General features: G+C 39.0%; 1 protein-coding gene across 1 annotated transcript in view; it reads left to right on the top strand.

The window, feature by feature from the left end:
• The window catches only part of syt9a (synaptotagmin IXa), a 78,626-nt gene that overhangs the window by 45,129 nt on the left and 19,996 nt on the right, over positions 1–13,501 (top strand). Inside the window, exon 3 of the mRNA XM_052152651.1 lies at positions 3,554–4,106. Within this exon, the coding sequence (XP_052008611.1) occupies positions 3,554–4,106 (553 nt within the window). The remainder of the gene's footprint in view (positions 1–3,553; positions 4,107–13,501) is intronic.

The raw sequence follows: 13,501 nt of genomic DNA, 5'->3' as shown, positions 1-13,501 counted from the left end.
AGAACAAATCACACAGTGCCATCTACAGACTACAATTAAGCAAACAATTATAAATGAATGGAGGGCCCCATTCCTTATGCAATAACTTCTACAGTACATACCCAATACAAAATGTGTTCAGGAACTCCATCCTCCACTGCTTCATTCAGACTTTTACTTGTATTAGATTAGGCCAATTAACTACTTTGCTGGGTAAAATAATTGTTCATTTCAATACTTATTATTTAACATTATTTATAAAAAATTTTACATGAGTGTCTCTTATCATATTTCTTTTTATCCCATTTTATAAGTCATAATAGACCTGTATCATCATACTTATCTCACTATGAATTCGGTGACAGTAGTTTGAAAGTTCTTCAGCTGAAATCGAACTATGCTTACCAAAAGTCAAACCACTGCCTCCAGTGGCCGAAGCTGGAAGTGAGCTCCAGTTTCCTAGTGAGTTTTTTTTTAATTACGTAATACATTCAACATAGATGCATATTTTATTAACTCTATGCCATATCCCTAATCCCAACCCTAAACCAGTAGAGTAAAATGTAATCTTAGAGGGAATATTCAACCTCTGAATCTTGCTCATCATTGATGTGAACATGATTACTCCCTTGTTTCCAGTTTCTTAGTGCTCAGTCGCACCACAGAATGGGGTTGATGTCAGGGTTAGAGGTCGACCGATATGGTTTTTTTCAGGCCGATGCCGATCTTTTGAAATCCAGGTCGGCCGATGGCGGATTAATGATTTTTTTTTTTGATATGGTTTTTTTCAGGCCGATGCCGATCTTTTGAAATCCAGGTCGGCCGATGGCGGATTAATGATTTTTTTTTTTTTTTCAGGCCGATTTTTTTGGGCCGATATTGGCCGATATGTGCTTGTTTTTAACCTCTTATTTGAACCTTTTATTTGAAAGTATGAATGTAACACAAATAATTACTTAAGATAGACAAAATTTCTCAACAATTACATTTATTGAACATTTGACCAATCTGCACTTGTACACTTCAATTAAAAATGTATAATGTAAAAACATATTGTATAAATAATGTATAACAAATATATTAAATAAACAAAGCAGGTGTTACGAACTGCTCCGAGACACGAAGGTTGAGATCCAAATGCAGCTTTAATTAAGGGGTAATTCAATATTCAGAGCATCCAAGAGAAGCACAGGTATAACTAGGGATGGGTATCGTTAATGTTTTAATGGTATTACAACTCTTACCGATACTGCATATCGATCCGGTACTTCAACTGTATTCTTAACGGTTCTTTTTGTTTTATATATATATATATATATATATATATATATATATATATATATATATATATTCATAAACAAAGATAAACATTATATAGGCACAGTGATTTAATTTCAGGAAGGTCTACTAACATTACTGTTCAGGTGTGGTCTAAAAAGAAATCTAATAAAGTAATCAATTGTAAAATAACACTGCATAGTTTATCATAGATAGATTAATGCTTATTAATGCAGAAGTTATTCATTCAAGAGCTGTAAGTGATTTTCTCTTTGCGTTTTGTTGTTTGATTCGCAGTAATGGCTCAATCGTCAGCATGTTTATTAGACTGCTTCCCCTTTAAGACCGAGTTCAGATCTAATAGGCTCCTGATGCGCCATATTTTCTCCCAACTATTTCCATATCTATGTTCATTTAAGACATAAACTGTGTTTAAGTGAATCTCCAAGCCGGTCGTTTTGACATATTTTTGTGTATATTTGATAGTTTAGACACGCACATGAAACCCAAAGTAGCCTATACTTTGCTTGTTTTGTTGCGATCTGTTTCCGAGCGCGCCTCCTTGGGAACGGTATCTCTTTTTATTATTAAACGCGTCCCGCAATTTAGCAACAGTAGCTAGACTGCATTTTACAACAATCACTGATCGTGCTGATTCTGACGTTAAGTTTGAGTTTTAGGGAGAAATGTCAGTGCTCCGCTGTGAAGGGAAGGAAGTTGTGCTAGACAGAATGCGGCTTATGTATAAATATTCTTTTTATAATCTTTGGAAGCGAAATCTAAAATAAAATCAGACTAATATCACAGATCTAATGTGTAACCAGGCTATGTTTGAATGTTTAGTTCTGTCACTCATTAAGCAGGGCTCGTGTTGTGCTCGCTGTGGCACCGCGTGAGAGATCTCTCTCTCTCTCTCTCTCTCTCTCTCTCTCTCTCTCTCTCTCTCTGACTGCGAATAGCTAAATTGCATCACAGACAAATGGTTTTATATTATTATACATAGAAATGGCTGGCGAGATAAAATAACTTTCTCTTTATAGCAATAATAAATGTATTTTCTTAATTTCTCCAGTACCGACAGCAGAACTGATAACGTCTAAGACAACCAAAGCCAGTCCTTCAATAGCCTATGGTGCGTTGGTATCTTTTTTATTACTTATTTCTCTGCATTGAGTGACAACCCTCTCAAATATAAGACACACAAACAGAACAAATAAAAGTCTCAGATTTACTGTCTGTAATTGCAAAATTCTTGCTTACATATTGTGACATGATAGCAACCCTTCTGCTGTGATAATGCAACTTCAACTACGCTATCAATATCCAAAGTAGCCGAACGTCATGTCGCCTATCGCGTTTTTTCTTGAAGTTGGCAGTAACATATCAAAAGTTTTTAATTAAATATAAAGGAGTTACACAAATTTAATCCTTACCGTTTTCTCCAAGGAACTTAGCTCCTTCCTTAGGCACTGGATGAGGTCTGATCACTCTGCTGGAAAATGACTCTAGGGGCAGCGTGCGTCGAACACGTGTTCCACAACAACACTAGGCTGCCCACAGATGCGCCTGCCTAATAATCGGCTTGATATACTTGGATATTGGCCGATGCCAATTATGTTAAAAAATGCAAAAAAATCGTCCGATTAATTGGTCGACCTCTAGTCAGGGTACCAGAACATTGGTAGCAACATGACATAGAAACCTAATTTTGCAAGTCCCGTCTTAAAGAACTTCAATTTACAATCTATCAAGTACAATCTAAGCTCATTTAAACTTTAAAAACAATGATAAGAGTTATGTGCCCATTGATCAACAAATAGCTGTCAGTGCTGCAGTTTGTTATATAGAATATTTATAAAAGTACCTGTATCAAAGGCCTGTCTAAAAAAACTGGTTGGTTTTAGACATTTCTATTAATAGCAAAAAATACATTAACAGTGCTGCAGTTAGGAATTGTTAGGCTCGGACTAGGTTGTGTACAGCGGGCCCCCCTCCAGTCCATTGTCCAACAGTTATCCCATCAATGTGCACTACCTGGACGGCTTTCATAGTTGTGCGCTATCTCCATGTTTATAACCGTGTCTCCCGCTAAACACGTTTATAAGCGCTCTACAATACGGAATAGCTTTTCTGTGGACCACTCCTCTAGTCTGGGCCACCCTCAAGGATGGGCCCAGACAAAAAGTCCATCTTATCAGTGGCTCTGGTCATTAACATGCCATTCAATAATATATTCACATATATTTCTTCAATCAACCTTAAATTATCTCTAACTCCTCATTTTATTTGTCAACAGGCAAAGTTCAATTAGGCGTCAGATGAATCAGTCTAACCCTGACTTCACAGTGACTCAGTTCCAGAGGCAGGACTCTCTGACGGGCATGAGTCTGGGCCAGCTAAAACCAGAACTCTACAAACAGCGATCCATGGACGGCGAAGACAACCGAAGCAGTCGAGTGGGCAGCTGTGGACGCCTACACTTTATTCTTAAATATGACTGTGACCTGGAGCAGCTCATTGTCAAGATCCACCGAGCCCAAGACCTCCCAGCCAAGGACTTCTCTGGGACCTCTGACCCATATGTAAAAATCTACCTTCTCCCAGACCGCAAAACCAAGCACCAAACCAAGGTGCACCGTAAGACTTTAAACCCTGTGTTTGATGAGGTGTTCCTCTTTCCTGTGGCATACGCAGATCTGCCCACAAGAAAGCTGCACTTCAGTGTGTACGATTTTGACCGTTTTTCACGCCACGATATTATTGGGCAGGTGGCGGTTGACAACTTTCTGGACCTTGTCGACTTTCCCAGGGAGACCAAGCTCTGCATGGACATCCAGTATGTTTCTTCGGTGAGTATCTTTTTGAGAAAATATATTCTTATGGCTCATTTGAACAACACCTCTAACCCAACCCAATTCTAATGCAAAAAAAAGCTAAGCCAGCTTTTACCCAAAACACATAACCCTAACCCAAACACCTAATCTAATCTAACCCAACCTTGACCTGAAACACCTAACCTAAACCTAGCTAAACACACATAAACCTAACCCAAAGCAACTAACCTAATTAGCGATTTAAGAATGTTAAATCACAGAATTTAATTCACGTACCCCCATTGTTACCTCACGTACCCTCAGGGGTACGAGTACCCCAGTTTGTGAAACTCTGGAGTTGTACATGCTTTATTCTTCCCAGAGGATTTTTATCATACACTGAACTTTATCCAACATCCATTTATCCACATTATCACACACCCACACACCTGAACTTTCTTTGCCCCACAGTGACCCTCTCCTATAGAATTTCTCTTTCATGATCTTTCTTTCATCACACCTTTCAGACAAAATATTATGACAGTGTGTTTTGGAAAGTTTATGCTCTCACAAAGAAGCAGATCAATAGCCACTTTTCCACTATCTGGCCAGTGCAAGCCAGGGCTATTAACTGGCCTGCTGGGCCAAAAGCTGGTGCCAATGTCACACACCTCACCCATTTCACAAGCAAAAGGGGAGGACAAGCAGAGGTGTCAAGTTATCTAGAATTGAGATTATATAAAATGTAAACATTATATAGCAAGATAAATTAGTGAAACATGCCATGATGTCCTGAGTGGTCTCTCCACTAACAGCGGGACGATGTACCAGCACACCATCTATGAAATTTTACCGAACCATCGAAAGTAATTTCTTTGGGCACTGCTTTGCCCATTGTGCATTTTAACAGATTTGTTGGTTCCCACATTGTTTCATAAATTTTTGTCCCGAATCTGTATAGTTGTGCTGTGGATATATATCCTGTCAAGTTCGGTGAAACTCTGCCTTTGACATTATACCCGCCTCAAGCCCCGGTTGGCCTTGTTTGGCCCAAGGGTAATCGGTGGGCAAAAGGCCATTGGCCGTTGGCCCAGAGAAAGCCCCCAAGTGGTACAATGAAGCCCTGGAAGTGTTGGTGGGAACGCAACTGGCCCTGGCACACACTAGCATGCCTTCATTTAGCCCGATAGTGGAAAATTAATGGGGTAGCTTCTGTATATTAGTAAACATTAATCTCATGACTAATGTTTACTAATATACTGAAGCTTTCCCACAGCTAATCTGTTTAAAGCCTCATAGGGCCTTGATCTTCACAATACCCAAGCAGATCAATAATCACATCCTTGATCATGACACTAGACCAATTGCCCTGGTCCATTTTCAAAATGAAAGTCTTGTTTTTTGTGATATTCCCCATTCATTTTCAATGGTTAGTCATTTTTGACTGGGAACATCACAAGTGTGACTTTCTGCCATTTTGTTTTACAAAATAAAAGTGCTTCAAAACAACTTCCCTGTTAAACATTAAAACAAACTAGTGTGTAATTTTTATAGCACAGATATTTTCTTATGGTAATTAATTTTGTCAAAATATCCCATAAAGAATTTTTGGGTGCATTAGCTCAGGTCAATGAGGCATATGATCAATGTGGACAAATAATCAAATTTTTGGTGATAATATAGCATAATGAGAGATTTATAAGCAATTTTAAAAGGCCGGGAACACCACAAGTGTGACTTTGTGCAATTATATACTAAATAAAAGTGTTTATAAAAAAACTTCCTGTTTAAACATTAAAGCACACTAGTGTGGTATATACCGTAATTTCCGGACTATAAGCCGCAACTTTTTTCCCACGCTTTGAACCTCGCGGCTTAAACAACGACGCGGCTAATATATGGATTTTTCCCGCTTTCAAATTTTATTTAAAAAAAAAAAAAAAACATTCTGTGACGTGCTCAGTTTTTTGGCGGTTTAGATTAAATCGAGCACGCTCAAACTTCCCATCATTCTGATTACGGTAGTCATTTTGTCACCCTCAAGACACGGAGAACTGCATATGATGCAGCTTTCAAGTTGAAGGCGATTGATCTGGCTGTTGGAAAAGGAAATAGAGCTGCTGCACTGGAGACGTTGGAAACAGCAGCGTGGGAATTGAAGTGCAAAAAGACAACTAAAGCTGAGGCTATTCTGAGTCTATTCAACTCTGACACCGAAGGAGATGACTTCAGTGGTTTCATGTGCAAAAGAGGAGGAAGATAGTGACCAATGACTTTCTTGCTAGGCTACGGTTTACTGCTAATTTTTTATTTTTTGTTACAAGCCGTGTGTGGCAGCGGGGGCGTGGTCAAGCGCCCGTCCGGGAGAGAAAAGCGGTAAGGGCGCTTACACCTGAGCTAATGTCTAACACCTGTGTCTAATTTCAGTAAGCGTGGGGAGAGCGGCATAAAAAGGCAGCAGAGAGAGTGAGTGAGTGAGTGACAGACAGACACACGTCAGTCTAGTGTTGGCGCATAGAAGACCAAGAATTGAGAAACTTTATCAAATTGATTGTAAACATTGCTGTGGCCATTAAAAGATTTACCTGGAACGTCAAGTGCCCTGCTTCACGTGTCCTTCTGGGAAAACTGTCACACTGGCACCAGTGTGACAGTTTTCTACTCTTGATGTAAGCGCCCTTACCGCTTTTCTCTCCCGGACGGGCGCTTGACCACGCCCCCGCTGCCACACCGTGTTTCGTTAAAGCCTATTTATTTTTGTTACAAGCCGTGTTTCGTTAAAGCCTGTGTAAAGTTCATTTGTTTCAATGTACCGGTAGGCACCTGCGGCTTATAGACAAGTGCGGCTTATTTATGTTCAAAATAATATATTTTTTTTTAATTCAGTGGGTGCGGCTTATATTCAGGTGTGCTCAATAGTCCGGAAATTACGGTAGTACAGTATGTTTTCATATTTAATATTGCCAAAATTATCCACTCATAATTTTTCACTTTTCACCTAAATTAGGTTCATAAACTCAGATTAATGAGGCCTACGATCAATAAGATCCAAACAAAATGCAAAACCTGTCCTAATTGAAATAAAACGTGTTGACAAAAAGATTTAATCCAATTTTTGGTGATAATATATCTTAATGAGAGATTTATAAGCTATTTTAATAGGCCGGTCATTTTTGACTGGGAAGACCAAATTAAGTAAAAAAAAAAATTAAAGACAACATGGCGGTTAAAAATGATGGTAACTGCAAAATGCATTTATTGCGAGGAACAAATTAATCAAATCCTTCTGCTCCAAAGAATAACTGAAATTAATTTGTTCTAGGCACCTGCAAAGCCATTCCTGTAAGATCTTGAAACCATAACTGACACCAACACTTCACACACAGCTGTATCCACTTATATACACACAAGCACTCTTGAAAAACCAAAGCTGAATCGTGTGGTCATGTGAAATTCAATATACATCATAAATGTAAAATGTATGAGTCTGTAGTGTAGTGTATAGTGTAATATACTGTACATGCTTTTGGATTTATAGGTGAACAGTTATCAACAGTATTTTATGTTTCTGATTCTGCTTTTATGTTCAAGAAACCACCAGTGTTGGGAAATAACTAACTAAAAAAAGTAGCTACACATCTAACTTGACTACATTTTCCAGTTGTGTTTTCTTTTTCTTTTTTTCAAAACAGTGTAGCTTATTCCATCGAGTAGCAGTGTAGCATGAAACATTTTTCATTTAGTGACAGTACACAGGAAGTGCTCTGATGTTCAAAACCCTACATTTTCTTTTTATAATTCAAACAGAATAAGTAGAGCTCATTTAATATACTCCAGCTAATGAGACATATCTGCTGTGATCTGTCATAACAATCCACAAACACTTAATGCAGAGTGCTGGAGAAAATGAGAGGGTAGTCCCAAAGGGCCTCATTGGGGTGTACAGTAGCTCAGTGAACACTCAACAATAGAGTGAATTAATACTGTTTTCTCTTTCAGTGAGCCAGAGGATCCATAAATGTTGTTTATCAGCTTATTTTGATCTGTATTTCTTAAAAAATGAATTCCTAGAGGCATCTGATAAATTGATTACAGTCTGTGATGAGGCAAATGGTAAGCTGGTGTGGGTTATATGCAGGAAATCTTTATCTAATTAGTGTAAACAAGATATGTTATCAATTAGCATCACAAAGCACAGAGAGCAAAATCCAGCTACAACAAACAAACCCAATTAATGATTACTTCGCAAACAACATTTATTTGTAAATCGAGGGATAGCAATTATATATTTTTACTGGACAGTTGTTGTGCAAATGTTGTATGCCGCTTTGTATTCATTATTCCAAGGGACTGAGGCTGTTTGCACTATCACAAAAAAAATCAGATTTTTTACTCCCATTGACACAGATCGGATATTGTAAACAGAAAAATCTGCACAAGATCGCATTTTTTTGCATCCAATCTGAGCCACTTTCAAAATTGTGTTTAAATCAGACATCTGACCGACTTCTAAACATATATCCGATTCCTCTTGGCAATGTCATCACTGACAGATTGCATTGACCATCATATTTTTATGCATGTTGCAAGGAGTGTAGCAAACACGAGTTGGAGACGGCAGCAAGATAGTTAGCTATATTTAATGTCCAAGAATGCATGACAGTCAGTGGAGCCAGGAGGAGGACATTATGTACCCACTTCCTTTCGTCAAACTTGTGGACTTGGTCCCACCACTCCTGACTTCTTGGTCATAGACACGCTTCTCATCTGACTGATGTTAAAAATCATTAAAACTGTGGCAGCAGTAAAGTCATTTTCGCCTTTTTTCCTTAATTAATTGCAGTTGTGTGTAATTTTGCCTACTTTTGAAAATATGAAATAGCACAAGGCAATTCAAAACCTAAGGTGAACCATTGTGCTCATAAGTGAAAGTGATCAGCAATGGAATCATTCTAGTTTGGGCAGGAGATTAATGTAAACACAGATACCAAATATTAGTTGTGTCATTAGTTGATGTAAACAGTCGATACAAAAAGTGGGTACGGTCAAAAGATCGGAACTATGCATTAAGCTATTAAGATGGCTTGTATTTTTTTGTCTTGGAAGTTGTCTACTTTATTGCCTACGTTAGACAAACAATTTTGGACATTGGTCCTTCAATAGCACATGAAAACTAGACTTTAAATACCTGAATGCTGACCCGCTGTTTACAAACATGACAGCGGAGCCATTTGTCTGGGCAGCCTGGCCGCGGAAACGTAGCCGGTAAAGGGGAAGGAGAGCCGGTGTTCTCGTCAGACTAAGACGTCGATACCATAATGTATTTCATCAGGAAGTGCATATATGATATAGTGCCGACCAAAATAGTACGGATCTACCCCATCCAGAAACCATAAATTTATTGTGATGTTCGTGTGGCACTTAATGCGTGGACCTCCGCTTTTGATTCTGGGAACACAGTGGAGCATAAACAAACCAGTTATGCCCTCAGCAAAACTATCAGAGTGCCAAACGCCAGTACAGGGACAAAATTGAAGAACAGTTCAACACCACCTACTCTAGAAACATGTGGCAGGGAATTAATATCATCACAGACTTCAAAGGGAAAACCATGAACACTGCTGCCTCTCTCCCGGATGAGCTAAATACTTTTTATGCTCGTTTTGAGGGAAATAACACCACCCTATTGGAGAGAACTCCTGCGGCCGAAGCTACAGAGGTTAGTTCACTCTCTGCTCAGCATTCAACACCATAGTGCCCTCAAAGCTTGATGAGAAACTCTGGGCTCTGTTGCTTAACAGCTTGCTGTGCAGCTGGATCCTGGACTTCTTGTCAAGCAGACGCCAGGTGGTTAGAATGAGCAGCAACATCTCCTCATCACTGACCCTCAACACTGGAGCCCCATGGGGCTGTGTTCTCAGCCCACTCCTGCATTCCCTGTACACACATGACTGTGTGGCAACACATAGCTCCAAGGACATCATTAAGTTTGCTGATGATACGACGATGGATGGTCTGATCACTGACAATGATGAAGAGGAGGTGCACACTCTGACATGCTGGTGTCAGGATTACAACCTCTCCACTAACGTCAGCAAAACCAAGGAGCTTGTGGTGGACTTCAGAAGAAAATACCATCACCATCATTGGAGTACTTGTGGAGAGAGTCAGCAGCTTCAAGTTCCTCGGTGTCCACATCACTGAGGAACTCACATGGTACATCCACACTGAGGCCGTTGTGAAGAAAGCCAAGGAAGTATGGATTGAACCACTACATCCTCACACGGTTCTACACCAGAACTGTAGAGAGCATCCTGACTGGCTGCATCACTGCCTGGTACGGCAACAGCACCGCCCTCAACCACAAAGCCCTGAAAAGGGTGGTGCGAACTGCCTGACACATCATCAGATGTGAGCTGTTGCCAACAAATCCAGTGGGCACTAGTGTTACTACATCGACACAACGTTGATTGAGTGACAGAAGGGGAACACCTTGGTTACTGTCATAACCGCCGTTCCCTGATGGAGGGAACGAGTCGTTGTGTCCCTCTTGCCACAATGCTATACATGCCACTGAAATGGCTGGACCTTGTCTCAGCTCCTCAGCACAAAACCTGAATGAGAGTGGGCATTCCTTCTCCTTTTATACCCGTATGTCCGTGGAGTGGCATGCAAATTCCACTAGCCAATTCACATTGGCCTTTTCTCAAAAGAATAGAGGTGTTCAGGGCTCTCAAGAGCGACCCCTAGTGTCACTACATCGACACAACATCTCGTTCCCTCCATCAGGGAACGGAGGTTATGACAGTAACCAAGACATTCCCCCTTCTGTCACTCACTCGACGTTGTGTCGATGTAGTAACACTAGTGCCCACTGGATTTGTTGGCAACAGATTGCTGATGGAAGTAAATGCAATTATAATTGTATTTACAGTAAAAATATGTGAACATGCTTAAAAGAAGAAAATTGTAAGAAGCAAAATGTGCTCTAGACTTGTTTTCAGAGAATATATCATAAATTAAGTTTGCACTACATGGGGTATTTATTTTTATATTTTTACAAACTGCCATTAAACCAGTGGCATAGGTTTCCATCTCAACATCCTACAACACCGCCAAAAAACTAAATCTATGCCACTCTTTAACCTCTTAACATCCGGCCTCTTTTTTGTGGATGAGCTTTAAAAACATACCCAAAGTAAAAGTCTTCCAGTTTTTTAACCTTTTGGTCTACAAACACAAACTGGGGCTCGTTTGAAAGTAGGCACTTAGACATTTGATATTCAAGAGTAAAAATGTATCATTGTAGTATAAAAAAATGTGTTACAGCTATTCAAATATTTTGAATAGTGGCCATAAATATTATTTATAAAAAAACATTTTATTTTTAAATACGTATGACTATGCGCAGTGCCCCCAAACACATCTGAAACAAAGTCACATATCTGATGAAGGTCTGACACAATTTTGAATTGGATATGACTAAAACTCTTTGTTCCATAATGATTTATGTAAGTGTACTTCCAAAGAAAGGCCACTTGGAGGCATCAATAGACCACTTGTATTAACTCTGTAAACCATTGACAAAAGTGGTTCAAAACTCACTTTTATTTAAAATTTCAATGTAAAAAATACCACACAAACCAAAATATACATGAAGATATATATTTTTTATTATTACTTGGGAATATATTATAATTCAATCCATATATAATTATGCATTTTATGAACAATGTGAAAAGAACATTGCAAATGTGCTGCGGGGTCTAACTCATGGTGAGCGAAGCTGGGGAGTGTGGATCATCTCGGCTTGTGGATCTGTCGGTGTAAATGATTAATCATAAATCAATGTTTGCAAATAGTTACTGTATTGTAAACTTTTTTTTTTTTGACCATCGCCATTTTTATTGACTACAAAAAGAAAATGTTACCAGACAGGAGATTGTATAACGCAGGGGGCTTCTCTAGCAGTGGCTTGTTTTTTTCCGCTTGGCATTTTCATCTACACACAATACGTACAGAACAGTGATGTCGTCTAGTTGACCCACGTGAAACACAGGGAGGGCGTATCCATCTACAGAACCATTCAGGTGCATTAGCGGAGGTTGTAATTGTGCGTGTTTATTTGACTCTTTGTTTTTATCGGCAAAGCTTGTGCTCGTCACGCATCGTCATCAAACTTAAGTTAAATCACGGTGCAAATACTTACCAAACCATGCTTGGCGAACCGTATGGTACATTTTTTTTTTTACAGAAGAGAGAACCGTTGCACCCATAGTTTTGAACGAGCATACAAACCTTTGCTAGAGAAAATACATATTTTTTATTACACATTGTACTTTTGACTCATGACCTTAGTTACTGATATATAGCCCTGACAACTTCCTTATTTGGCAACTAGCCCCGGTCTCCCCTACATGCTATAACAGCTTTAGTAAACCAGGGACGTTGTTTATGAAATGTCAGATTATACAGGGCAGACTTTACTCTTCCATATTTGTTAATATTTTCTAAATGGCAGGGATTCTATCTGTACAAAACTAATCAAATGCTAGAATGACCTTTTTCCTGTCACGACCAGTAAAAACCTCTGGTTATCTGTGCATGAGCCCTCGGGCAGAAAATAGAGTGTGGATTCAACTCAAATATAATGTATTCCACCATGGCATTTTTGTTTTAGCAATTGGCTTTTAGCATGTGAAAAGTAAATGCCATCACAAGACATGCTAGTCTCAGACTCTGCTGACCCACTGACCATCATATCACAAACTCTGATCTGATTGGCTGACTTTATGCACATTATCAGTTTAGGTGAACAGTGTTTTTCCCAGTCATAGTGGATGGAAGGTAATGGGCTGCTAATAGTGCTTTTTAGTTGCTGGGTTTAAAATCTTTGAAGATTTCAAGAAATCTTTGCTAAAATCTCAACTAAACTGCAGTAGGTTACTTTACATGTTAGATGTTTCTTCCAGTCTAAGTTGAAATTCTTGGCCCAAAAAAGCTGCAAAGTGAACCAGATTTGATGCCAATAATAGTCAAAAGTCTGACTTAACGAGGCTAGACATAAATACAGTTCATTTTAAGAATTGTTTTAATTTATTCAACATTGCAAGAATCCTCACAACTTTTGAGATGGAAAAAAAGAAATGGCACAGAAATGAGTTTTCTTTTGTCAGTTTGAATTTCTGTGAGGATTCAATCAACATAACATCTGCATCTTGCCATTTCTGGGATGGGTCACGGTTTATATTGAAGTTGAGGTCAGGTGTAGATTTGTCTCAGCATGCCAATGAGTTCTCTGCACAATCCTTATTTTATTTTACTTTTTAGCATTTTGGACTGGAGCCTTTATTGTGAAGTTAGATGAATAAGTGTAAGAAAAGCTCATCTCACATTCTTAGCGGAGCTATTTTTACAGAGCGAGTGATAAC

Source organism: Xyrauchen texanus, chromosome 21 (genome assembly GCF_025860055.1).
Source record: "Xyrauchen texanus isolate HMW12.3.18 chromosome 21, RBS_HiC_50CHRs, whole genome shotgun sequence".
In the NCBI taxonomy this organism is placed as follows: domain Eukaryota; kingdom Metazoa; phylum Chordata; class Actinopteri; order Cypriniformes; family Catostomidae; genus Xyrauchen; species Xyrauchen texanus.
Note: the sequence above shows the minus strand (reverse complement) of the source record. Positions and strands in the feature narration are given on the sequence as shown.